The sequence below is a fragment of the Sciurus carolinensis genome, chromosome 3, assembly GCF_902686445.1.
Source record: "Sciurus carolinensis chromosome 3, mSciCar1.2, whole genome shotgun sequence".
NCBI lineage: Eukaryota > Metazoa > Chordata > Mammalia > Rodentia > Sciuridae > Sciurus > Sciurus carolinensis.
In genome coordinates, this window is record NC_062215.1 from 65,775,122 (window position 1) to 65,800,580 (window position 25,459).

The 25,459-nt window shown below is 33.8% G+C and overlaps 1 protein-coding gene across 7 annotated transcripts in view; it reads left to right on the plus strand.

Moving 5' to 3' along the window:
* The window catches only part of Nf1 (neurofibromin 1), a 249,968-nt gene that overhangs the window by 51,303 nt on the left and 173,206 nt on the right, over nt 1-25,459 (plus strand). For all 7 annotated transcript variants that reach the window (XM_047544275.1, XM_047544273.1, XM_047544271.1 and 4 more), the window contains exons 4-8: nt 1,867-2,057; nt 8,441-8,547; nt 14,563-14,630; nt 14,842-14,917; nt 15,642-15,799. In XM_047544275.1, coding sequence (XP_047400231.1) covers nt 1,867-2,057; nt 8,441-8,547; nt 14,563-14,630; nt 14,842-14,917; nt 15,642-15,799 — 600 coding nt within the window. The remainder of the gene's footprint in view (nt 1-1,866; nt 2,058-8,440; nt 8,548-14,562; nt 14,631-14,841; nt 14,918-15,641; nt 15,800-25,459) is intronic.

The window sequence follows — 25,459 nt, forward strand, 5'->3', positions numbered from 1 at the left end:
TATCATACTATGACTAAAATTTTGTGGAGTCTGAGGAACCTTACTGTATATAATTGTTATTCCAAAGATATGATCCTTTTTCAATTTTTATTGCAGTTTCAACATTTGTGTTGTTTCATTGTCCAATAAACAATAAATAGACATTATAATTTAAATTTTGCAGATTCGTGAGAAATTCATGTATTTACTGTCTATATATTTCAGTGTCTCTGCCACTGGTAGCCCTTGGATCGCAGTTGTACAGGATGTGGCACACAATATATAAAATCTCATTCTTTGTTATCCTGCATGGTATTAGCAAGATTTTTACGTGTATATGGATACCAAAGCAATTAGGTGAAGTAGTGACATGGAACAGCTTATTTTCAGTCTGGCTTATCTGTTGGCTGTCATAAAGTAGACATTTACTTTACAAAGTAAAGATCTCAATGTGAACACCAAAGTTATCAAACATAATTTTAATTAACAGGAGAGCATCTAGTGTTATATGCTGCTGCTGCTGCTTTTTTTTTTTTTTTTTTTTTTTGGTACTGGGGATTGTACTCAGGGGCACTTGACCACTGAGCCACATCCCCAGCCCTGTTTTGTATTTTATTTAGAGACAGAGTCTCACTGAGTTGCTTCTCTCCTGGTTTTTTCTGAAGCAAGTTTCAAACTCGCTATCCTCGTACCTCTGCCTCCTGAGTTGCTGGGATTATAGGTGTGCGCCACTGTGCCCAGCTGTTACATGCTTCTGAAGTGATGTAATATAAGCTTTATTAAATTACCTAAAATATTAACCTGAATCTAATCAGACTATTAGATTTAAATTCCAGCTTACAGAAAACACAGTAGCTCAAGAGCAATTTGGGAAGTGGAGGCAGGAACATTCCAAGGTTGGGGCCAGCTTATGCAACTTGGTGAGACTATGTCTCAAAAGAGAGGCTGGGAGTTTGATATAGTGGCCCCGAGTACAATCTCCAGTACTTCAAAACCAAAAACAGTAGCTAGAAGAACAAGTTAAGTTATACTATTAGCAAATAATTGAATCCCAAGTATGGAACGTTCTCTGATACAACTGGCCCAGTTCAGTGGCATGGAATGTAAAAATGACATACATAGGGTATTAGTGGAGACATTGCTCTACAATAAAGAAACTGAGGGTATATAACAATTATACACAGTCTATGAAACCCGCCCTTTTTTGGGATCCTAGTTGAATAAAAGATATTGGGATCAGTGGTAAAATTTGAATACAGATTGGATATTAGATGATACAAGGGAAATGTTTATTTTCCCTTGACGTGTTAATTGAATGAAAGTTATGTTGGAGAAGATCCTTTTAAGATATTTTGAAGTACATAGGGGTAAAGTATTAGGATGTTTAAAACTTAACTTTGAAACGATTCAACAAAATCAACATTATTTGTAGTAGGTCATACCTGTCAGTCTGCACAAAGGCAAGTGTGATCACTCACCCAGGAATTTATTTGGTTGTTAAGACAAATGACATAATGCATTCACCAAGAAATATGAATAAAGTTTATTTAGAACTCACAGCAAACTGGGGATTTCCAGAATGGGAAACAAGGGAACAAGCATAAGTGCGTGTGTGTGTGTGTGTGTGTGTGTATAACTAGTGAGGATGGATGGACAGATGGTTGGACTATGATTATGTCATGAAAAATGGAGCCATCTTCTTTTATAATAGTATCTGTAGATAGATGTAGCAACTATGAAACATTAACAATTACTGAATATAGGTCATGGCTATATGAGTGTTCATTGTTCTGTTAGCTCTTCTGTATGTTTGAAAAATTTTCATAATAGCAAATGTTTTCCGATAAAATTAAGAAAGTTTTAGAATTATGTGATTTTCTATTTTAGCAACCAAAGGACACAATGAGATTAGATGAAACAATGCTGGTCAAACAGTTGCTGCCAGAAATCTGCCATTTTCTTCATACATGTCGTGAAGGAAACCAACATGCAGCTGAACTTCGAAATTCTGCTTCTGGGGTTTTATTTTCTCTCAGCTGCAACAACTTCAATGCGGTCTTTAGTCGCATTTCTACCAGGTTAGTGTGTAAATCATGAAGGACTATAAAAGTAATATGAATTTTATAAGTTTTTTTTCCTTGTCTATATAAAAATAAAAATTAACAAATGAACTTTATCTGTTTTTTTGATAAGGATTTTATGCATTAATTTATTTGAAATTTTAATTATATAATATTGTAGTATTGATATGTGCACTTAGATAATCTGAATACTGTTATAAACTTGAAGGTATGAATCTTAGGAGAAACTGTCTTCCCTGGCCAGGAATTTTCTTTTCCTGTGTTTTGGGAATGTGGGTGCTAGGGATTGAACCCAGGACCTCAAATATGCATATGAGGTACCCCTGAGATACCTCCAAACCCTAGGCCATTTCTTTTAAATACTAGATACAGATTTTTAGCTTTTTTAGGGCATATTCCTTTAAAGGAAACAATTGTCAATTGGAATAACTGATAGAATTCTAATGATCTCATAGCTGTGCTCCTCATCACAGGATTGTAGTCACTAAAAAAAAAAAAAAAAGAAAAAAAGAAAACCCCACAAAAACCTAAGCAGTATAGAAGCACAAAGAAGTAATTTCTAAGTAAAATTCTCCAGAAACGAACTGTGTTTTAAGTGTACATAAAGTGGTCCCATTTATTATTTACAGTATATGCTGTGCTGTTTTATTCTCATGATAACTCTGAAAGCTTGGTGATATTTCCCATATTTTATAGACATGCAACCCAGTACTCCCCAAAAGTTAAGGTGAGGTGCCAAATAATTGAGGATCCAAATTTTCTAAATTAGACTGACTTCAGAAGCTATATTAATTTCATTATGCCAAGTTGTTTCTAATACTCTTGTAGCAGCATTTTGATGAGATTGTTTTCATAATATATAGGTCTGTGCTTCAAAAAATGTATCATAAATATAATTTAAGCTCTTGATGATTCAAATATCATTATGAGCATTAGTTGTGATATGTTGTGAATGTGGTAATGGGACACAATTATATGGGACTCTATGGGATACAATTATAACTCACAGTAGTAACCCTCAAACTTGCTCTCATGAAAAGTAAAGTCAAATGAATTATTAACTTAATTATGACCAAGTAAGAAGTATAACAGAAATCACTTATAGACTTGGTGAATCAAAGATTAATAGAGAACAGAGGGAAAAAAAAAATCCTCTTTGCTGTTGGTGCCTGTGTCTTGGACTTGTCAGTGTTGTGCAAACAAGTGAACTTCCACTAGCCAGTTTCACTCATTCTTTGGTTGTTCTTTAGCAAGTGTAAATGAGAATATACATCATAGTTTGAGAATTTGTGCTATGGCATTTTGGGGAATTGACTAACTTCAGAGTTCTTTCTTTCCTTTTTTCGAATCCTAACCCACGACTTCGCACATGCTAGGCAAGTGCTTTACCACTGAGCCACACCCCTAACTCCTCCTGCAATCATTTTAATAAAAAAATGGCTTTCCTAGGATGCTAGCAGTGGTATTCTTCAACCTCAAGAGAATACTTGGTCAAAAGGAAATTAAATTTTATTTAATGATATGTTACTGATAATCTTGGATAATGTTTATATGATCGAAAATGTTTTCATGAACTTCTTTGAGTAATCACAATTGTATTCTGAGTAATAATACACTGATTGTATCAGCAAGGTAAGAAACACCTTGGGAATAGGAGACTGAAAAGTTAAAAAGAACAAAATCCCTTTTTATTTAGATGACTACTAGACCAGACTTACTTTTGAAAAAAATCTCATATTGAAGGTAGAAAATTAATCAAAACAATACAATGTTTTAGTTTACCCAAGTATGAATTGCTTTATAAAACATAGCAAATGTGCCTGTTTTTAAAACCCTGGAAATCTTCTGGATCTTCTGGTCATCTCAAGGTTTTGTTTTAATGGGATTTTACAGTGTTATCACACGTAAAAATGGACAACTTTTATTTCCTGAATCTAGTTCACTGTTGCCATAATAGAAATTAACTGTCTAAAATTTCATTAGCATATAGGGGACAGACTAATAAGAAATGGAATCCATGAAATAACATGTTTCAGACATTTGCATTGGACTTTTCATGTAGTGAGTACCAGGAATAGGAGTTGATCTTATTGGAGGACTACTCACTCCAAAGACCATTATGAAGTTTAATTTAGGTGGGGACATCTTAGAACATTGCAATTATTTTTGAAGTTAAGTTTTATAATATTTCATATATAATGGATTAATATCATAAAAATGTTTTGTGTTTCACAATTCTCCTAGTCAACAAATGTTTCTCTTTTAAGATTGCATTTCTTTCTTTTCTTTTCTTTTCTTTTCTTTTTCTTTCTTTCTTTCTTTTTTTTTTTTTTTGAGATTGGGGGTTTTGTTGTATTTCCAGACTGTTTTCAAATTCGTGAGCTCAAGCAATCTTCCTGTTTTATCCTCCCAAGTAACTGAGACTAGAGGCTCATGCCATCACACCTGGCTCTTAAGATTGATTTTTATATTTGTTTTTGTCTTTAAGGGCAGATCTTAAGATAGTTTCATTATTTTGCTGAAGTATCCAATATTCTGGGACTCATAGTACTTATATAGAAGAGTAGCTGACTTTGCAGAATTACTCTCTGACTGCACCAGATCAAGTTGTTTTGTAGTGGGAATACCTTTTTGACTATACCATCAGAAGAATAGTTAATGACTTTAAAAGTTATTTTGTTCTTTACAGTTTACTATATAGTTCTTTACAAACCTGCTTTTTAAAAATTGTTTCTTATTTCTAATATTTTCCATTTCTTTCAATTTTTTCTTTAGTCATTTTAAACACATTTTCTCTCTTTTTTTTGGTACCAGGGATTGAACCCAGGGACTCTTTACCACTGAGCCACATCCCCAGCCCTTTTTATATTTTTCTTAGAGACAGGGTCTCACTAAATTGTTTAGGGCCTCACTAAGTTGCTGAGGCTAGCTCTGAACTTGTGAGCTTTCTGCCTTAGTCTCCCGAGCTCCTGGGATTATAGGTTTGTGTCACTGCGCCTGGTTTATATTTTCTCTTTAACATCGTTAAATTGCACATTTGTGTGTGCTCACTCTCATTCATAGTGGATTGTTTCCTCTCTGTATTGTAATCTTTGATTGCAAACTCTTATGTAGTGTGGCTTGTATTTTCATTGGAAATCTTGTAGCCTTGATTTCTGAGAGTGTTCAAGTGATAGTTTTGCATTTGCTTTTGCCAAGTGCCCTGCTTTGAACCAACTGATTGTTTATTTTTCAGTCCCAGATGGTATGGGTAGTGTAAAATTGAACCCAAGCCCTTGTTAACAACTCTGGGTGACTTTTTTCACCTACCCAAAGCGTAGACAGAGCAAATAAACTTTTTGCGGAAGTAGGTTTTGTTTTTTTTTCCCCTTTTCTAAAGGAGAGTGTATTCATTCCTTTCTAGTTCTTTTTTTTTTTTTTTTTTAATGCAGAACTCTGATTTCTAATTCCTGCATTATTAGAGTACAAAACTTCATATCCTTGTCTTTCTGGATGTTTTAATGGTAGATTTTCCACATTTCGTTTCTTTTACTCGGACTATCCTTTGTTTGATTTCTGTTCTTCAGAAATGATGTTTAAATATCACAAAAATATCCCTTCTTATAGCAGTAATTGAACTATAAAAGGAGTTAAACTTTCTTCTGTTTTCAACAACCAGTCAGCTTTTCAAAAGTTAGTGTTGCTGAACTATTATGGTGTGTTTCCTAAGGAATCATACTTCATATTTCTAGGTTCTTTGCAACAGCTGTGGAATTTTAGCATGTAAGTATTGAGGACCTTCTCATTCCCAGTTTGATCTACCATGCTTTTCTTACCCTAATGATATGAAATACTTTAGGGTAAGTGCTCAGAATAAATTTTTAAAAATATTTTTTATAACTTTATTTTATTAATTTACTTTTTTAAATGTGGTACTGAGATCAAACTCAGTGCCACACATGTTAGGTAAGAGGTCTACCACTGAGCCATAATCCCAGCCTGAAATAAATTTAATGTTAGCTGTAGGCTAATTCAGGTTAAGGTGAGTCAAGGAAGAATATGAAAAAGAAGAAATTGAATTGATTCCATTTTTATCAATTAAAGATTTAGTGTGATGATTAATAAGTTAGTTTTAAACTATACTAAAATGGTTAAAATTCAGGTTGTTATTATGAATAATACCATATAGTATTTGTGCTTTTCTACTGTCTTTTTTGATGGATTTATAAAAAATAAGTAGTTCCATTTTTTGATGTCTATTAATTGAAATAATGAGTATGGCTTATTTAGATAGCACAATTTAATAGATTAGTGATACCAGCTTTGAAAATCTGACTCCTAAGAAATGGAAAATGTTTAATCCTTTCTATTTAGCCTTAAGGGAGTTTTATTAGTTTTAAAATACCTACATTTTTGTTAAGTGTTAAATTTTTCTACATTTGTGATAGCTTTATATTCAACATAAGGGAACTTTTGGGTTTAGAAATATTTCTCTCCTTATATGCTTACATTCTAATGTAGAGGAGGGATGTAATTAAACAATCATGAACACATGTATAGACTGAAAAAGTGCAATGAAAAACAGACTCATTTTTTGAATACAAAATAAATGTCTTGTCATCTATAGATGAAATATTCATGTTTCTGGTCAGTAAAAATAGAAGTTAATAAAATTAAACTATTTTAAATAGAAGTTAATAAAATTAAACTTATAACCTGAAATATGAATTTGTAGAACTTTTCATTGTAGAAAACTTAAAGCACTTAAAAAGAACAGCATTTTAAATCTTGTTTGAATGAGTTCAGGTTTATTTGGTTGGGGACACAGGAATTTAGATGGTACTATGTAATTAGTTTTGCATCACATCAGGTAATATCTTATCCCACTTTTAATGCTGTTATTCACATTTGGATGTAGATATTATCAGTGTTATCCATTGTGAAATTGTCCATAAATTTTTTACCTACTGCTTCATTGGTGACTGCAAAATGGCAGTTTCTGTTCTGTCATTCATTCATCCATTCATTCATTCATTCATTTTTTTATACTGGGAATTGAACCCAGGGGTGCTTTACCATTGAGCTTTGTCCCTGGTCCTTTTTATTTTTTATTTTAAGACAGTTTCTTGCTAAGTTGCTCAGGCTGGTCTGGAATGTGTGAACCTCCTGTGCTTAGTTGCTGGGATTACAGATGCACACCACCCACTGTGTCCAGCTCACCCTTCCTTCCTTTTTTCCACAGGGGATTGAGCCCAGGTGAGCTTTACCACTGCTTCATCCCCAGCCCTTTTTATTTTGAGTCCAAGGTCTCACTTAGTTGCTTAGGGCCTCCATTAATTGTTAAGACTGGCCTCAAACTTGTGATACTCTTGTTTCGTCCTCCTGAGTCACTGGGATTACAAATGTGTGCTATCATACTCTGCTCATTCTTTTCTTTTTCTTTTTCATTTTTAAAAATAATTTAATTTATTTTTTTGTGGGGTTGAGGATTGAACCCAGAGCCTCACCTGTACTAGGCATATATGCTCTACCCCTGAACTACAACACCACCTGCCACCTGGTTCTGTGAATTGAACCCAGGGTGTTTACATTAAATTTTGGTTCTTGTAAAATATTTTTTTAAATTATATATACTGTTTATCTTGTAATACGGGCTGCATAGGGAATGCAGGATAGAAACTTGACTTTCAGTGTTCATTTTCAGAATAAGTTGGCATTCTGTAGCGTTAAAAGATTACCCATGAGCTTTTTTTCTTTTTCAGTATTACTACATGGATTTTTATTTATGTGTTTCAGTAATTGTAGACATAATTCTTTCAATGCTCAAATTATCTCATTTTTGACAGCAGGAATACAATTTAATTGCACATCTGTGTAACTTACAAGGTGACTCTGACAGTGGTACTGGTTTTCTTGTTTTCAGGCTCGAGGTGACGAAAGCTTATCTTGAACTTTTCCTGCCCCAATCCTGAAATTAACCAATTTCCCCAAGGACTCTGGGCTAAAAGTAGGAAATATAATTTAGACATCTCAATCTTAAAGACAGGGATACTAAATTTATTGGATTTCATGGTTTCTTTCATTATGTCCCATTTTTATAAGAAACATTTATTTTCTTCTACCTATTCAGGAGACTGAGGCAGGAGAACTGTAAATTGGAGGACAGCCTGGGCAATTTAGTGAGACTCTTAACTCAAAATAAAAGCTAAAAAGTGTTGGGGATGTAGCTTGGTGGTCGATGCCTCTAGGTTCAATCCCCAGAATGGGGGAGGATGGATATCTATTTTGTTATTTATATATGTCTTTATCTTATAAATTTATCACTTGATAAAGAATCTGTTGAATTTGAAATTTTGGAACTCCTAAGACTTAATTTATTATTCTTGTTTTTTACTTCTCAGGCTACAGGAGTTGACTGTTTGTTCAGAAGATAATGTTGATGTCCATGATATAGAATTGTTACAGTATATTAATGTGGATTGTGCAAAATTAAAACGGCTCCTGAAGGGTAAGTTTAAATGTGTGATATATCTGAAATTAATCTCTGTGGGTCAAAACGGAATATTGTGAATGTTCTAATTGTCTTAATTGTGTTGAACTAGAACATCAAAGTGAGTTTAATAATCCGAATGTTCTTATAAAATGGCTCAGTAGTACGTAAGGTTTACTCATTTTTTTAACCTTTGAAAATAATATAGTGGATAAAAAGAGTTTCATAAATCTTGGCAGTGGAAAGTTTTCTTTGGCTATATTTTTGCTTTTCATAAAGAGAAAAGGTATTGTTTAATTTTTCTGGAATTTGATCTTTTAAAGACTATCTATAGATTATCAAAGTTAATCTAGTTGTAACTTAAGGATGGACGATAGTCTTTAGCAGTATATCAAAGTTTCAGTGCAAAGTGAAACCAGGAGATTGTGATTTTATGGTGAGAAGAGAAATTGAGCCAGGGATCTCATTTCTGACATTTCTATTTTCATCTTTCTTTTTCTTTTCTTCTTCTTCTTCTGTCTTTTTTTTTTTTTGTTTTTTTTTGTTTTTTTTGTTTTTTTTTTTGGTGCTGGGAATTCAACCCAGGAATTTTTAACTACCGATCCACATCCCCAGCCCTTTTTATTTTTTATTTTGATATAGGGTCTCTCTAAGTTGCTGAGACTGGCCTTGAGCTTGTGACCCTCCTACCTCAGCCTCTCAAGTCACTGGGATTATAGTCAAGCGCCACCACGCCTGGCTCTATTTTCATCTTTCTTACTGGCTAGTGTTACAAAACTTCTTAACCTTTCATATTGCCTAGTTTTGCTTCCCTGTAACATGTCAGCAGTAGTCCTACATGGGATAACACCTGAAATGTAATTTTAAAACCTTTGGAAGTACTTTATACAACACAACTATGTTGATTGAAATAAACTATTAGAAGGAATTGAGAAAATTTATGATCAGTGAAGTGTTACTATAAATCAAATGTTAATAAGTATTATTTATAAACTGAATATGAATACCTAAGTTTCATTTCACAAAAATTGCTTTTAGTTTTAGGTATTATTGTATCCTGGCTATTTAAATGCATAACCTCATTGAAACTTTGTATCTTGATGAAGGTAGAAGGTATTATCAAACTTTTTTTTTTTTTTTTTTTTTTTTTTTTTTTTTTGCAGTTCTGGGGATTGAACCCAGGGCCTTGTGCTTGTAAGGCAAGCTCTTTACCAACTGAGCTATCTCCCCAACCCCAAACATTATTTTTAATATCTGATTTAAGAGAAGGAGATTGAGTTAAATTAACTTCAAAAACCTCAACATTTAACTGGTGTGATGGCACAAGCTTGTAATCCTAGTGGTTTGCGAGGCTGAGGCAGGAGAATTGCAAGTTTGAGGCCAGCCTCAGCAATTTAGCAAGTTCCTAAGCAACTTAGTGTGACCCTGTCTGAAAATAAAAAATAAAAAGGAGTGGAAATGTGGCTAATGGTTGAATGCCCTGGGTAAAATCCCCAGTAACTTCCACCTCCCCCCCAAATAACAACAACAACAACGCTTCAACATTTGTGCAGTTTTTTTTCTCCTTTGTGGTAATGAGATTTGAACCTAGAGTCTCACACATATTAGTCATGTGCTTTACCACTAATCTACATCCCCAGCCCTTTTTTATATTCTTTATTTTGAAATGGTCCTAAGTTGTCTAGGCTGGCCTTGAACTTGGAATACTCCTGTATCACCCTCCTGAGTAGCTGGGATTATAGGCTTGCACATCACACCTGATCTGTAGTGTAGTTTTCAAAATACATTTAATTTTATTAACATTTATCTTAAACTCTGTACTTATTTTACCATGGATATTTTTTTAAAAAGCCTATTTATATAGAGAGGATTAAAGAAAAGCTGTTTGTTTGTAGTGGAATAATAAGGTACATCTAGTGGAATAATAAGGTACATCTATTTTACCCTTGTTCAGAATTTATGATTTGTGCCCTGGAGTTTAATCCAGTGGTAGATGTCTTACCTAGCGTGTGAATCTAGTGAATGTTGCCCGTGAATAGAAGTTTAAAACAAAGAGTTTTCTTAGAGATGTTCAGCCCATAATATTTAATTGAGATGGCTATGCATGTTCAAATAAGAGAAAGTGAAGTGCAGATAAAGTGAAGTTCAAATAAGAGAAAGTGAAGTGCAGATAAAGTGCTCTTATTGAGGTATCTTATCCCCATTGAATGCATTTCTTCATGAACATAAATTTAGAATATTCTCTTATATAAAGTATAAAGCCAATATTAAACAGGCCAGCAAAAGATAGCTGTAAGTAATGGATACTTACTTTAAGGAGTAATAAAATTAGTAATGCATTTTAAACTCAGTTTAACAAGTATTTGTTGAGAAACTCTTTTAAACCATGTTAATTGCTGGAATTGCTGAGATTAATAAAATAGTGATTCTGTGCCTAAGAAACTCTTAACCTGGTTTATGAGACAAATGTATTATTTGTCAAGTTATCTGCAAAACAACATGGTAAACTCGAATAGAGCGAGCATAAGAAAGAAAGTACATTTTGTTTGGGGGTGGGAGAAGTTAAGAGGAAAATAGCAAAATATGAAAGTACAAGAGTAGGTCAGATTATATTAATAAAAATACATTAATTATATTAATAAAAATAACATTTGTTGCATTATCAGGTTGTAACAGGCATTATGCCGCCTTTACTCATCAGACCTTACAGTTACCCTGTGATGCAGTACTAGTATTATCAATTCCATATATGGATGAAGAAATTGAGGTTTCTGTAGCATTTCCAATATCACAGAGCTAGTAATTGTCAGGGTAAAGATTCGTTTCACATCTGGCTATTTCTTGAACCAGCAATACTTAGCTGGTATACTACTGAGCTTATGGGTTATGAGACTTTTAGTAAAAGTCATGGAAAGTGATGGAAAGGCAGTAAGGTGGGAAATACCATGATCAATATTTTATTCTAGACACAATTTTGTTTCAGATTTGTGGAATGGCTTAGTAGAGAGTTACGTTACATGACTTCTGGGATTGAGTGTATAGTAATGTAAGTGAGAAATAATGAGGGTAGTGGAAGTCTAGATGGAGTGGGATAGAAGCCAATTTAATAGATATTTAGCCAGTAAAATATATAACGTTTGGTATATATTTATATGTATTTGGTTGGAGAGGTATTATCAAATAGTACAGAACAAGCTGCCTAAGACAGGAAAAGCAAAAAAGATAGATGGTGGGAAAGGGAAGTGGCCAGGAAAACGATGAGTTCATTTTTAGATTTACTGAGACTGAGGTATCAGTAGGATGTCCAATCAGTTATTTGCAAAACTGAAGTAACAAAAGATAAATACATTAGAATGGAGAGTAGATGACCCTATATGACACATTTAAGATGTTAAAAAGGTAAAGTTGATGAATGTAGGAAGGCGTAAAGTCTCAACAGTGACGTGTAACAGTGCTATTTGGAAATCAAAGGAGGACAAGAGCAAGGAAAATTCAAGGGGTATATTTAAAAACTGTTGTAGGGAACAAGTTACACATTTGCAAGTCCAAGAAAAGAAATTCACAGTTAAAAGATTCTTTAGGTAAATACTTGAAGACCCATTTTTATCTTAGAAACATATTTATATAAAAGTAATAAAAACTGGTATTTCTTCATTAAAAATTCATAGGAGGAGTTTTTATCAAGGGACTGTTAGGGTAAAACAGTTTTACCCTAATTGTTAGGGTCATGTTTTCCAGATATAATTTTTTTTGTACATTGTGAAGAATAAATTTATAAAAGAAGAAAATAAAATTGCAATATATTTATATGAAGAAATATTTAATCTTATATGCATTAAAAATGCAACCTATTATTTTGAATAAATTAGCAAAATTTAAAAAATGAGCGTGTTTAATGATGGCAGGGATGTGACAAATGTACTTAAATATGCTCCTAAATAGGAGTGCCATTTGGCCCACACTGCTATAAAGCATCTTGGGAGAATTTGTCATGGGCCTTAGAAAGTATTCATCTCTTTAAACAGACACTTTTATATTTAGGTTCTTGTTTACCTTAAAGAAATAGTCAATAATATTGAAAAAAAACTTTGGATATAAACATTTATTATTATCATTTATAATACATTTTGGAACTACAACTGGAAAATGTTTATATAACCATTGACTTAAGTCATTGACTTTAATATCCTAAGAGAAGTCAAAGAAGCCCAATTCAGTCATGTAATAATCTGTACACATAGAGTTTGGTCAACTGTAATATTCTGAAAGCATTAAGATTTTGAAGAGCACTAATCTCCAGAATCTATGAAGAACTCAAAAAACTTTACACCAAGAACACAAATAACCCAATCAATAAATGGGTTAAGGAAATGAGCAGACACTTCACAGAAGATGATTTATAAGCAATCAACAGATACATGAAAAAATTTTCAACATCTCTAGTAATAAGAGAAATGCAAATCAAAACTACCCGAAGATTCCCTCTCACCCCAGTTAGAAGGACTATTATCAAGAATACAAGCAACAATAGGTGTTGATGAGGATGTTGGGGAAGAACGTTTGCTCATACATTGCTGGTGTGGTTGCAAACTAGTGCAGCCAGTCTGGAAAGCAGTGTGGAGACTCCTTAGAAAACTTGGAATGGAACCACCATTTGGCCCAGATGTCCCACTTCTTGGCCTGTACCCAAAGAACTTAAAATCAGCATACTACAGTGATGCAGCCACATCAATATTCATAGCTGCTCAATTCACAATAGCTAGATTGTGGACCCAACCGAGATGCCCTTCAGTTGGTGAATGGGTAAAGAAACCATGGTATATATACACAATGGAATATTACTCAGCCATAAAGAAGGATAAAATTATGTTATTTGCAGGTAAATGAATGTGGTTGGAGAATATCATGCTAAGTGAGATAAGCCAATTTCAAAAAACCAAAGGCCGAATAATCTCTCTGATAAGTGAATGATAATACATAATGGGAGGTGGGAGGGAGGCAAGAATGGAGGAAGAATGGATTGTATAGAGGAAAAAGAGGGGCGGGGAGGGGTGGGGGAAGGAAGACTAACAGAATGAGACAAACATCATTACCCTATGTACATGTATGATTACACAAATGGTGCAACTCTGTGTACAACCAGAGAAACAACAGTTGTACCCCATTTGTGTACAATGAATCAAAATAAATAAATAAATAATACAGATTTTGAAAGAATTAAATATACTGAAAATAACTAATATACTGAAAATATGTTACAGTTGTTCAAATAATAGTTACTATTCCATAGAGTCATCAAAAATACCTATGAAGATTTTTTTTTTTTTTGAGATACTGCGGATTGAACCCAGTGGTGATTTACCACTGAGCTACTTCTCCAGCCTTTTTATTTTTTATTTTAAGACAGGGTCTTGCTAAATTGCCTAGAGGCTTGCTAAATTGCTGAGGCTGGCCTCAAACTTTTGATCTTCGTGCCTCAGCCTCCCAAGTGGTTGGGATTAAAGGTGTATGCCACCATGCTCCGTTCCTATGAAGAATTTTCAAAAAAATTTGGGGTTATTATATAAAGTAAGAAGAGTAAGTTTGGCATGGTCCGTATGACCTCAGTTATGTTAAATTTATTTGCCTTATACATGCAAAGAAACAGGGATAGAAGAAAATATACCAAACTATTAACTGTGATTGTCTCTGTATGGTGCAATCGTGGACAGTGTTTTAATTTTCACATAAACTGTTGTGTATTTTAAAGTATTTCCACAAGATCATGTGTTTTATATTTTTTAGAAAAGCAAATTATTAAAAATAAAACACAGGAAAACATAACTTGAAGTTCAAGGCATATTTGCTTTAATTGAGTTTTGTCATTACCGGATATAACTAGTAGGTTTGGGGTTAACATTGTCTTTATATTCTTTATAAATAATACTGGAGGAAAAATAGTATATGAAAGAAAGTTATTTTGGCTAGTATCACTGAACTGTATTTGTGTTAATTAAATAATCTAGAGTTAACTAAAACAATTTTTCCCCCCAGAAACAGCATTTAAATTTAAAGCCCTAAAGAAGGTTGCGCAGTTAGCAGTTATAAATAGTCTGGAAAAGGTAAGAAAACTTTTTGGTATTAAAATTTTGTTTTTCGTTATAAGTGTTGCTATCTTTAGTATTTTGAATAAAAAAATCGACTCAAGTGATAGTCATATTAATTTTTAGAAAGAATGCATATAATATTTTTATGAAGAAAATTAGTTTGTGATATTTTCTTTATGAAGAAAGATTCATTGCTTCATATAAAGACATGTTTTGTTTTTTGTAGGCCTTTTGGAACTGGGTAGAAAATTATCCAGATGAGTTTACAAAACTATACCAGATTCCACAGACTGATATGGCTGGTAAGATCAATTTTGTTTTCTTTTAAACTCTTTCGTAGGAGGTGAAAAGCTGTTTTTTTTTTTTTTCAAGTTACTTTTTTAAAAATGTGCTTTTATATCTTCTATTATCAACTGGTATCAAATAGGAAATACTGTTTTGCTCTTGTATTTCTAAATTATCTCCAATTCTTTTCCTTTCTTTTGAGCAAATAAAAAAATTAAAATAAAACTGTAATCTTTAGAGTTGTGATTGAACAATTGATGGCTATCCATTACAGAGAAGCACTTTTTTGTGTGTGTTCTAAGGCCTTATTTTGTATTTAAAGAGATGTGTACATAAAGAAGTAATATTATTTTTACCTGTGAGGTAGGAATTTGGATACAGCTGTGTGGCAGAGAATATAGACTCCTGGGGAATTTTGGTAATTCTCTTTGGGAAGCTGTCCAGTCTTTGTAGCTTGGGTATATTGCAATTTGCTTAAGACCCTACGCATTGAAACAAAACACAAGACCAGTCATTCTGAAATGTGGATTTTTTTCTAGGATGGATCAAGATAGCTCTTCTTATACGTGGGCAATGTAACATCTCTTGTCTGCTTACTTAAATGTGTGTTGTGGCTTAAATAAGCTTCCAAGTTGATCTTTTTAAATGTGGCCTTTGGGTTTTTGGACAGTGCTGACATTTAATTTAATGCCAGTGATTTTCTTCTCACATAATAATATCTTTTTAATATTTTTCATGTAGAGTGTGCAGAAAAACTCTTTGACTTGGTGGATGGTTTTGCTGAAAGCACCAAACGTAAAGCAGCAGTTTGGCCACTACAGATCATTCTCCTTATTTTATGTCCAGAAATAATCCAGGATATATCCAAGGATGTGGTTGATGAAAACAACATGAATAAGGTGCAGAGGACATTTCTATTATGTCTGGATATGAAACAGTTTATTTTACTCAAGAAACGTATCATTTTCATTTTATTATTTATTATTATTTTATTTTTTTATTATTATTTATTTTCTGGTGGTATTGGGGATCTAACCTAGGAACTCATGCATGCCAGGCAAGTGATCTACCAATGAACTACACCCCCAGCCCTAGGCTTATCATTCTTTGTAATCGTTTTAGCTCTCTGTTTGCTGACCTGAACAGGGACATTCTTTTTTTTTTTTTTTTTTTTAATTTATTTATTTTTTATTTATTTATTTTTTTTATTATTGTACACAAATGGGATACATGTTGTTTCTCTATTTGTACATGGCGTAAAGGCATACCATTTGTGTAATCATAAATTTACATAGGGTAATGTTTGATTCATTCTGTTATTTTTTTCCCTTCCCCCCACCCCTCCCACCCCTACAGGGACTTTCTTATACATAATTTTATTTGGAAGAGAAATAAATAATACCATTCAGTGATCAAAGACTTTAAACAATCCCCTGGTTTCTTTTTACTAGAGAAGACTAAAGAATAGTTCTGTTACTGTTAAACATAGGGTCTCTAATATTCACTTCAGGGTTTGCCCTACTAGACTTTTTCTTTTCTTTCTTTTGTTTTCTTGTACCAGGGATTGAACCCAGGATGCTTAACCACTGAATCACATCCCCAGCCCTTTACATTTTTTAAAAATTTGAGACAGGTCTTGCTAAGTAGCTTAGGTCCTTGCTAAATTTGCTGAGGCTGGCTTTGAACTTGCAGTCCTCCTGCTTCAGCCTCTTGATCTGCTGTGATCATGGACATGCAGCACCATACCTGACAGACTTCGTCATTTTTATAGTGTGTTATTTGCATGTATTCAGGTGTGTGTTCAGTTGATGCTGCCGAGATGATCAGGTAACTCAGAACAGTTTCCTCAGAATTTTATTAAAAAGGCAGACTACTGCATATACCATTTATATTGAAATTAGCATTATAACAACTGGTAATTTGAAAAGAATCTTTTATATATATATATTTTTTTTTTTTAAATAAGGCTGAGTTGTTAAACTTAACTATTTTATTTGAAGTTCAATATGCACTAGTTTTATAATAGGCACTTTTTCCTTTATTGCCGCTTTGGGAGAAATATTCTTAGCTGACTAAATATAACTGGGCTCTTACATAATTTGGCTATGGATGGAAATGTTCAAAATCAGCTGAATAATTCACTACTTTGTAGAAACATTGGACAGGGAATTTGTGAATTAAGGGGCAAATAAATGAAGGGGGAAATCCTTGAGAGTGTTTGATTCTGTGATATTTCTCTTACGTCAATGTCCCAACTTTTGAAGATACCATTTTTCATATTAATTTGTTGGGAGCCCTTCAAAATAGTGGCTTTATTATTATTATTTTTTTGTTTCTTTTTATTGGTAAAGTAAAAATAGTTAAAAATACTGTAAATCCAGTAATACTCTTAAGTGAATTTATATTTTAATAATCACAGTCCCAGTGATATCTTTCTAAATGTCTTATCAGTCATTTATATACCTTTAATGAATTGCTAATTTTTCCATTTAATTTTTTGTCTTATATTGATTTATAGGGTTATGTGTATACATGTTTACCTGGTTTCTCTTTGTAAACTTTGTTTATGGATTCTTTTTGCTATTGAGATGTTTAAAATTTGCATGTAGTTGACTCAGTGTTGTTTTTTGTCACCTAGTGTTTTGGATCAGACTTTTTCTCCCCCATTTGTATCTGTTCATTTTATTAATGTATAAATCATATACCATAGAATTCATCCTGGAAAGTGTATACTTTGCTACTTTTAATCTATTTGCAAGGTTGTACAATCATTTCCTCTTTTTTAGTTCCAGAACATTTTTATCTTCCTAACAAGAAATCCTTCAGTTATTACACCCTGTTCTCCTCTTCAACCCCCTGGCAACCAATAATCTACTTTTTGTCTCTATGGATTTTTGTATTTAAAACTAGATATTTCAGGTAAATGGAATTTGAGTCTGGCATTCCACAAGATTTTTTTTTTTTTTTTTTTTTAAACTGGGGATTGAACCCACAGTGCTTTGCCACTGAGTTATATCCCCAGTCCTTTTTTATTTTTTATTTTGAGACAGGGTCTTGCTAAATTGCTGAAGCTGCCCTTGAACGTGTGAGCCTCCTGCCTCAGCCTTCTGAGAAGCTGGAATTATAGGCTTGTGCTATTGTGCCTGGCTCCCTAAGACTTTTTAAGTATGCATTCATTTTTTTAAAAAATAGTTTTCTAGATTAAAAATTTTAGATATTTTAATCTTTCTGAATTTTAAGGAATGTGTTTATTTTTTATCTGTTCTCATCCTTTTCTAGTTATTTTCTCTGATCTAACCAGTGTTAGATTATAAAATAAAAAATTTTTTATGCATAGTACTTTGCATCTTTATTTACCTAAGAATATGTTTTGTCTGTTCCTCAGAATAATCAGAGAGAGCTAACACATTGCTTTTATTATTAGGAAATATTCTCTTAAACTACTGAGGCTTCTTTCTGCAATCATTTCACTATAATTGATATATAGTCAGATTATTTGGGTTTTTTTGTATGTTAATCTTCAAGTAAATATCTTTGTTAATGTATTCTTGCTAACCTAATGTTCTAATCCATAGACTAAACCCCCCAAACTGCAATTTCTGTGTTCAGGGCGTTTGTATTTAAATATTTGAATAGTTCTTATTAGTTTTATATTCTCTAATAGTTGGCAGCAGTTTATTTTTTCACCAGCACTGAATTGGAAGATCTACTTTTGTTATCCATCTAGACCCAGAGGCTGCTGGGGTCCCAACTAGTTGCATTCGGTCACCTACTCATATTGGGAATAAGAGAAAATGATATAAGAAGGAAAAATGAATTAATGACAGTGGCTCATACTGGGAAGATAATCTGCCTTTGCCCATCCTACAGAAAATTACAGTTTTCCAGGGGGAGGGGAGTAGTGGAGATTTAATCCAGTGCTTACTCTACTACAGAACTACATCCCCAGCCTTTCTTTTTCTTTTTTTTGTTTCCCAGACGGGGTCTCGCTTAGTTACCTAGGCTGAATTTCAACTTCTGATTCTCATGCCTCAGCCTCCCAAGTCACTTAATTACAGGTGTTCACTACCACATCCAGTGAGACACAATTTATGGAAACAAAAAGCCAGAAAATCCACTTATGTAGATTTAGACAGGCTGTGCTTGCTAGCCTGAGATACATTACTATTCTGGTTTCTCAAGAGTCTTGTTGTCACCAGGTCTTTGGGGGCAGTTTCAGCTTCCATTCTCATCATGAGATGATAGCTTATAGAAAGCTGGGATGGTGAGTAGTTTAACAAACAGGTTAGCAGAAAATGGAGAAGAGAAAAATATTTTGGGACTTTTAATTTTAAATTGGATCCAGTTACATTTTCCTGCATCCTTATCAGGAATACTTGTTTTTCAGTCTTTTAAATTTTTGACATATGACTAAAATGAGACAGTATCTTATGTTAAGTGTTCTTACTACCTTTCATACCCCTCATAAAGGTAAACTATGTGAAATGATGGATATGTTAATTATCTTTTGATAATCATTTTATTATGTATATCTAAATATGTTATACTCAGTTAATATATTTTTATTTGCCAATTATACCTCAGATAAAACTGGGAAAAAATGTCTTTCCAAAAGGAAGCAAACAATAGATTACTAGCATTGAAATGATATAAATGTGTAAGTATAGAATGATAACAACAGATAAGGTTAGGAACAACTGTGTCTCTGTGTATTTTAGCATTTATTTCTGTCATGTAACTCCACAGATATAAATGTCAAACGCAAGTTGCATTCATGGCAGAAATGAAGGTTATTTACATATCTGTAACATGAAAATAAAGAATCATACAAAGACATACACTTTTTCATTCAAAGATTTAGTTTATACTCCAGTGCTTATAACTTTATTCGTGATATCCTAAATTTAAAAGCAGCCCGAATGCCCAACAGCTGGTGAATGAATAAACCAACTCTGGTTACCTTGAGATCATGGAATTCAAAGTAACTACTATCTATTGCTAGGTACGGTGGCAGAAGCCTATTATCCCAGTGACTTGGAAGCTAAGACAGGAGGATCACAAGTTCAAGGCCAGCCTCAGAATTTTGTGAGACCCTGTCTTGAAATAAAAAATAAAAAAGACTAGGATTGTAGTTCAGTGGTAAAGTGCCCCTGGTTTCAATTCCCAGTTAACAGTCACGGCAAACAAACAAACAAAAAAAGAAAGAAAAGTAACTGCTGCCTGGTGCAGTGGCACATGTCTATAATCCCAGTTACTTGGAAGGCTAAGGCAGGAGGATTCCAAGTTCAAAGCCAGCCTGACCAATTTAATGAGACCTTGCCTCAAAATAAAAAGAAATAAAAGGGACTGATGATGTAGCTCAGTGGTAGAGTAGTGGGGGCAGGAAGAGTAACTACTGGCCACAGAACATGGATGAATCTCAAAACATGCTGAACAAAGGAAGCTAGACAGACAAAAGGTGACATATTGTGTGATTTTTTTTTTTTTTTTTTGTGGTGCTAGGGATTGGACCCAGGGCCTTGTACTTGCAAGGGCACACTACCAACTGAGCTATATCCCCAGCCCCTCTTTTATTGTTTTTGATTCCCTTTTTTCTTGTTTTTGTTTATATTATTATTATTATTATTATTATTGGTACTGGGGATTGAATCCACGGGTCCTTTGCTGCTGAGCTACCTCCCCAGTCTTTTTAATTTTATTTCTTAATTTTGAGATAGGGTCTCACTAAGTTGCACAGGACATTGCTAAGTTTGCTGAGGCTGGCCTTGAACCTGCCTCTTGCCTCAGCTTCCTAAATTGCTGGGGTTAATAGGCATGTGCCACTGTGCCAGACTTTCTTCTTCTTTTTGTTTGATTTGTTTTAAGAGAATGTCTATAGAAGACATCTAAGGTCAGAAAATGAGATCTGTGGATGCCAAGGGTGAGAGGGGAGGAAATTGACTGAAAAGGAGCATGAGGGGACTTCTTAAGGGGATGAAAATGTTCTAGGTCATGATTGTGGTTCTGATTCCATGACTTCTCTCTCAAAGTTCATTGAATTGTACATTTAAAATTGCTGTTGCTTATTATGATTTTTTATTTAAACTTGGGATTGAACCTAGGGCTTTGTATATAGTAAGCCAGCACTCTACCACAGAGTTATATCCTCACCACCCCCCCAATTGTTTAGTTTTGAGGAAGATTCTCAGTAAGTTGCCCACATTGTCCTCAAACTTGTGATCCTTCTACCGAAGCCTCCTTGAGTACCACTGTACCCAGCTTTAATTTTATGTTAATTATACCTCAATAAACTAATTAATAGTAATCCATCTTTAAGTTGTGAGAGACATGCTCACTTGCCCGATCCAAGATAGACTAAGAGACATGAAGTACAGGAAAGGCAAGACTTTTTACTGAAGGTCTTGCAAGATCAGGTGTCTGGGTGAGTGAGCATACATTGCAATCAACATTTTATCCCTTAGTGTACAAGGTTCATTGGTTGAATGCTGTGGGGTGTTCAGTCTTCTAGAAGGTTGCCTCAGTTTTACTGTCTCTTGGGTTATTTTAATAAATATACTGTTAGTTGTCCTCATTTCCTTTATTCTCTTGTGACTAGTAGGTCTTCTTGGGTGGTGAGTTCATGTATGTTGGTCAGGGGAGGGGAGGACCTACCCTGCCTCACCTCCTGTTTGTCAAGGGGCTGTGAATGTGTCACATTCACGTGTTAACTGCTTGTTATTTTCCATTCTGCTGTCCCCTCTAGCCACTTTTCTTATATCCAAAGTAATTTTACATTTAAGGCTGAATACTGTATTCTGAAAATGGACCACTGAACTCTTTCTTTCTCACATAAGTGATAATAAAAGAGAATGAAGTATTATTGACTCAAATATTAATTTTCCATTTGGGAGCGTTAATTATAATTACCAAACAAACATTTTAAAAAACTATATTTAATTTTTATTTCTTTTAAATTAAATTAGTGAAACTGGGTATGGTGGTGTGTGCCTGTCATCCTAGCTACTTGAGAGACTGGAGGCAGGAAGATCACGAATTCAAGAATTTGAGGCCAGTCTCAGCAACATAAGATTCCATTTTAAATAAATAAATAAATAAATGAGTTTTTTTCAAAATAATTTGTGGCTATTTGGCATGATTTCTTTTGTGTAAAGTGCCTGTTTGTGTCCTCTACCTATGTTTTTCTGTTATGTTGTTTTCTCGTCTTTTATTCTTGGAGCTTTTGTATATTAGAAGTATCTTTTTAGTCTGGTATGAATACTTCTTCAGTCATTTTTTAAATTATAATACCCTTTTTAGCAGAAATGCTTGAAATGTACAAAGAATATAACAATGGTCCATATGCCTATTAACATTAATACATTGTTCTTTTTCTCTGTATATGGTTTTCAGAAAGAATGGTGATGTTTGCATCAATTCTCTTAATAACAGAAAAGTTGAAATCATCTTTTTTTATGGAAATTCTCTGATAAAATTCAAAACATTCTTTCATATTTGAGATTTTATTGGCTGTATTGAGAATCAGTACACAGACATTTTACTTTGTAAACGATTCTTAACACACGTACTGGAAATCTATAAAGCCTTATACTGTGATTCTTTTTCAGTTATTCCAGTGACTTTCCAGCTTTGAATTTGGAGGCAAATTTTTCTTAATAGAATATCAAGTACCAGTATCTTTGAATGCTGTTGTTATTTAGGTTCCACTAATTCAAAACTTGTCACACACACTGCATACTAAAACTTTCAATCTTTCACAGCACATTAAAAATATTAGGAAAACTAAGACTTCCAGCGACCAAAGATGTTACTGAGTACACATGATTCTGACAGCAATGATCCAGTAGTGGTCTTGTTCAGAAAACGATTCTACTAAAAAACACAGGCATAGAAGTAGTTTAAAATATTCAAGACATTAAATGCAATAGTGTGACTCCACACTGCCATTTAATATGCTTTGTATTGTAGGATATAAAACTAAACCCCCACATATGGAATGTTAAACTGACACCCAAGACAGTCCAAGCCTCCCATATTTCAGTATCCCACTATTTTCTGGTTATACCCCAAAATAAACAACCAGCAAATGATTTCACTTCTAAATAAATCATTTACACTTAAAAAATGGGATGAGGTGGGATTCCCTTCTTTTAAAAAATGTTTCTAGACTACTAAAAAACTTGCATTTACAAAATAGTTGATAAAAATATTCCTCTGGATTGTACAAGAAGGGAAAGGAGACCACTGATAAGACATGGTGTGTGATTAATCAGACTTTTTTCTCTTCTGCTTCATCAGAGACTAGACTCTTCATTTTTAGTTTCTCCATTTTTGGTAGTTAAATCTTATTTAGTTTCTTGGTTAGTCACTTCAGCCTGTTTTCCCTTTGCTCCCCTTTTCCCTTTTGTTTGAACTTTTTTGTCGGAAGAGTTATCCTTGCCTGCCACCTTCCTGGGCTTGGCCGACAGGCGGGCTGACCTCCACTTGGGCTTCCTCTTGGGCATCCTGGCAGGGCATGCGGCGTGCGGGAGCCTTCCAAAGCTACGCTGCCTGGCCGCTGCCGCTGCCGCTGCTCCCACCATCCCTTGAAATCATCTTTGATTCCCCTAATTCCTTTTCTTCTTCCCCAGGGACAGCCACTGTTGAGGGGTTAGAAGTGTATTCTTCTAATCTAACTTTTTTGTTTCTATGAGGGTAAAGTGTCAGAGATGGCTAGCTAGCTAGCTAAACATCTATTTGTGTATTTCTCAAAGTGGGGTCTACAGACAAGTAGCATGTACACATGGAAACTTGTTAGAAATGCAAATTCTTAGGTTTTCTACTCTAGGCCTGCTGAATCAGAATTCCTTTCCCCCGCCCCCAGCCAGCAACCTATTAGCAAGCCTTCCAGGTAGTTGTGGTGCACACTAAAGTTTGAGAATCTTTGTTCATCTAGGTCTTTAACTGCTATGTGGTAATCTCCAAATTAAATATACTATATTTTAAATTCCTTATTAAGTATTTAAATTATTTTTTTTAATGAACAAAAGAAGAAAAATTAAAAGGTATTTGAATCAATGGTTTTAGAACTGAGTTGTATCAAACCAGGTAATTCCTGTGTTACTTAGTATTTAAACTTGTACCTGACACTTGGAGCTAAAATAGACTTAGAAATTTGTACTCTGTGTGTGTGTGTGTGTGTGTGACAGAGAGAGAGAGAGAGAGAGAGAGAGAGAGAGAGAGAGAGAATTAAATTTGGTTGGCTATTGGCAAATGGATTGAAGAGCTACTAAAAACATTTCCTTTGGCTTCATTCTCATTCTCAGAAAATGTGTATTTAACGTAATATCTGTTTTCACTCTTTAACTGTTCTAAATAGGTATTTGTGCTAAATAAATAATATGAATTTGGAAGTTTTCAGATGTTTCTGTGGTCTGGAGTAATTTAAATAGCAGAAACACACTATTTAGATATAATTGTAAAATGATTAGGGTTTGGAGGTCTTAAGTTTTCCTTTGACTTTTGCATATTAGCCTTAATTTTAATGAAAAATAATAAACTAATAGGAATTTTTACTCCTTTTCAGGAAGGGCATTCAGTGAAAAAGCCAGCTGTTTCACTTCTGACCTTCAGTTTTATTAAAACTAGCCTGTGTATTTATTGTCTATTTAAAATAAGTCCTTGATCACCTTTTTCAAGCTTTCGTATGTTTCTTGATCTATGTAGATTTTGTCTTTTAAAACATTTTTAAGGTCTGGGGTTGTGGCTCAGTTGTAGAGCTCCTCCTGCCTTGCATGTATGGGGCCCTGGGTTCAGTCCTCAGCATGACATAAAGATAAATAAAATAAAGGTGTCATGTCCATCTACAACTAAGAATTTAAAAAGTGCAAAATCAAAATAAACATTTTTAGTTATTTTTAATTTTGTTTTAAATTTTTGATTGTGGTAAAATACATGTAACATAAAATACACGATCTTAACCTTTTACTGTCCAATTTAGTAGTGTTAAGTATAATTTACTTTGTCAGGCAGCCCAGTCTTCAAAACTTTTTCATTTTGTAAAACCAAAAAAGTATTTAAACAACTCCCATTCTCCTTTGTCCCAATTCCTGGAAACCACCCTTCTATTGTAAATTGTATGTATATCTTATCATTTAAAAAAAATTATGTATTACAGTGTTAAGGACAAGGGATGCTTTACCGCTGACCTACCTTTTAAAAATTTATTTATTTATTTTTGGGACAGGGTATGGCTGAGTTTCCTATGTTGGCCTCAAATTTGTGATCATCCTGCCTCAGTCTCTTGAGCAGCTGGGGTTACAGGTGGCTCAACATTTTATTTTTCCAAATTTATCTGTCAGTAGACTTATGGGTTGCTTTCACCTTTTAACTGTTGTGAATAATGCTATTATGGACATGGGTGTACAAATAACGTTGAGACCCTGCTTTAACTTCTTTTGAATATATATCAGAGGTGGAATTTCCGAATCATATGGTAATTCTATTTTCAGTTTTTTGAAGACTTTATCTCTTTTAAAGTCACTTTTAATAGTTTGTTCTTTACTCAGAAATATATTTTTCCA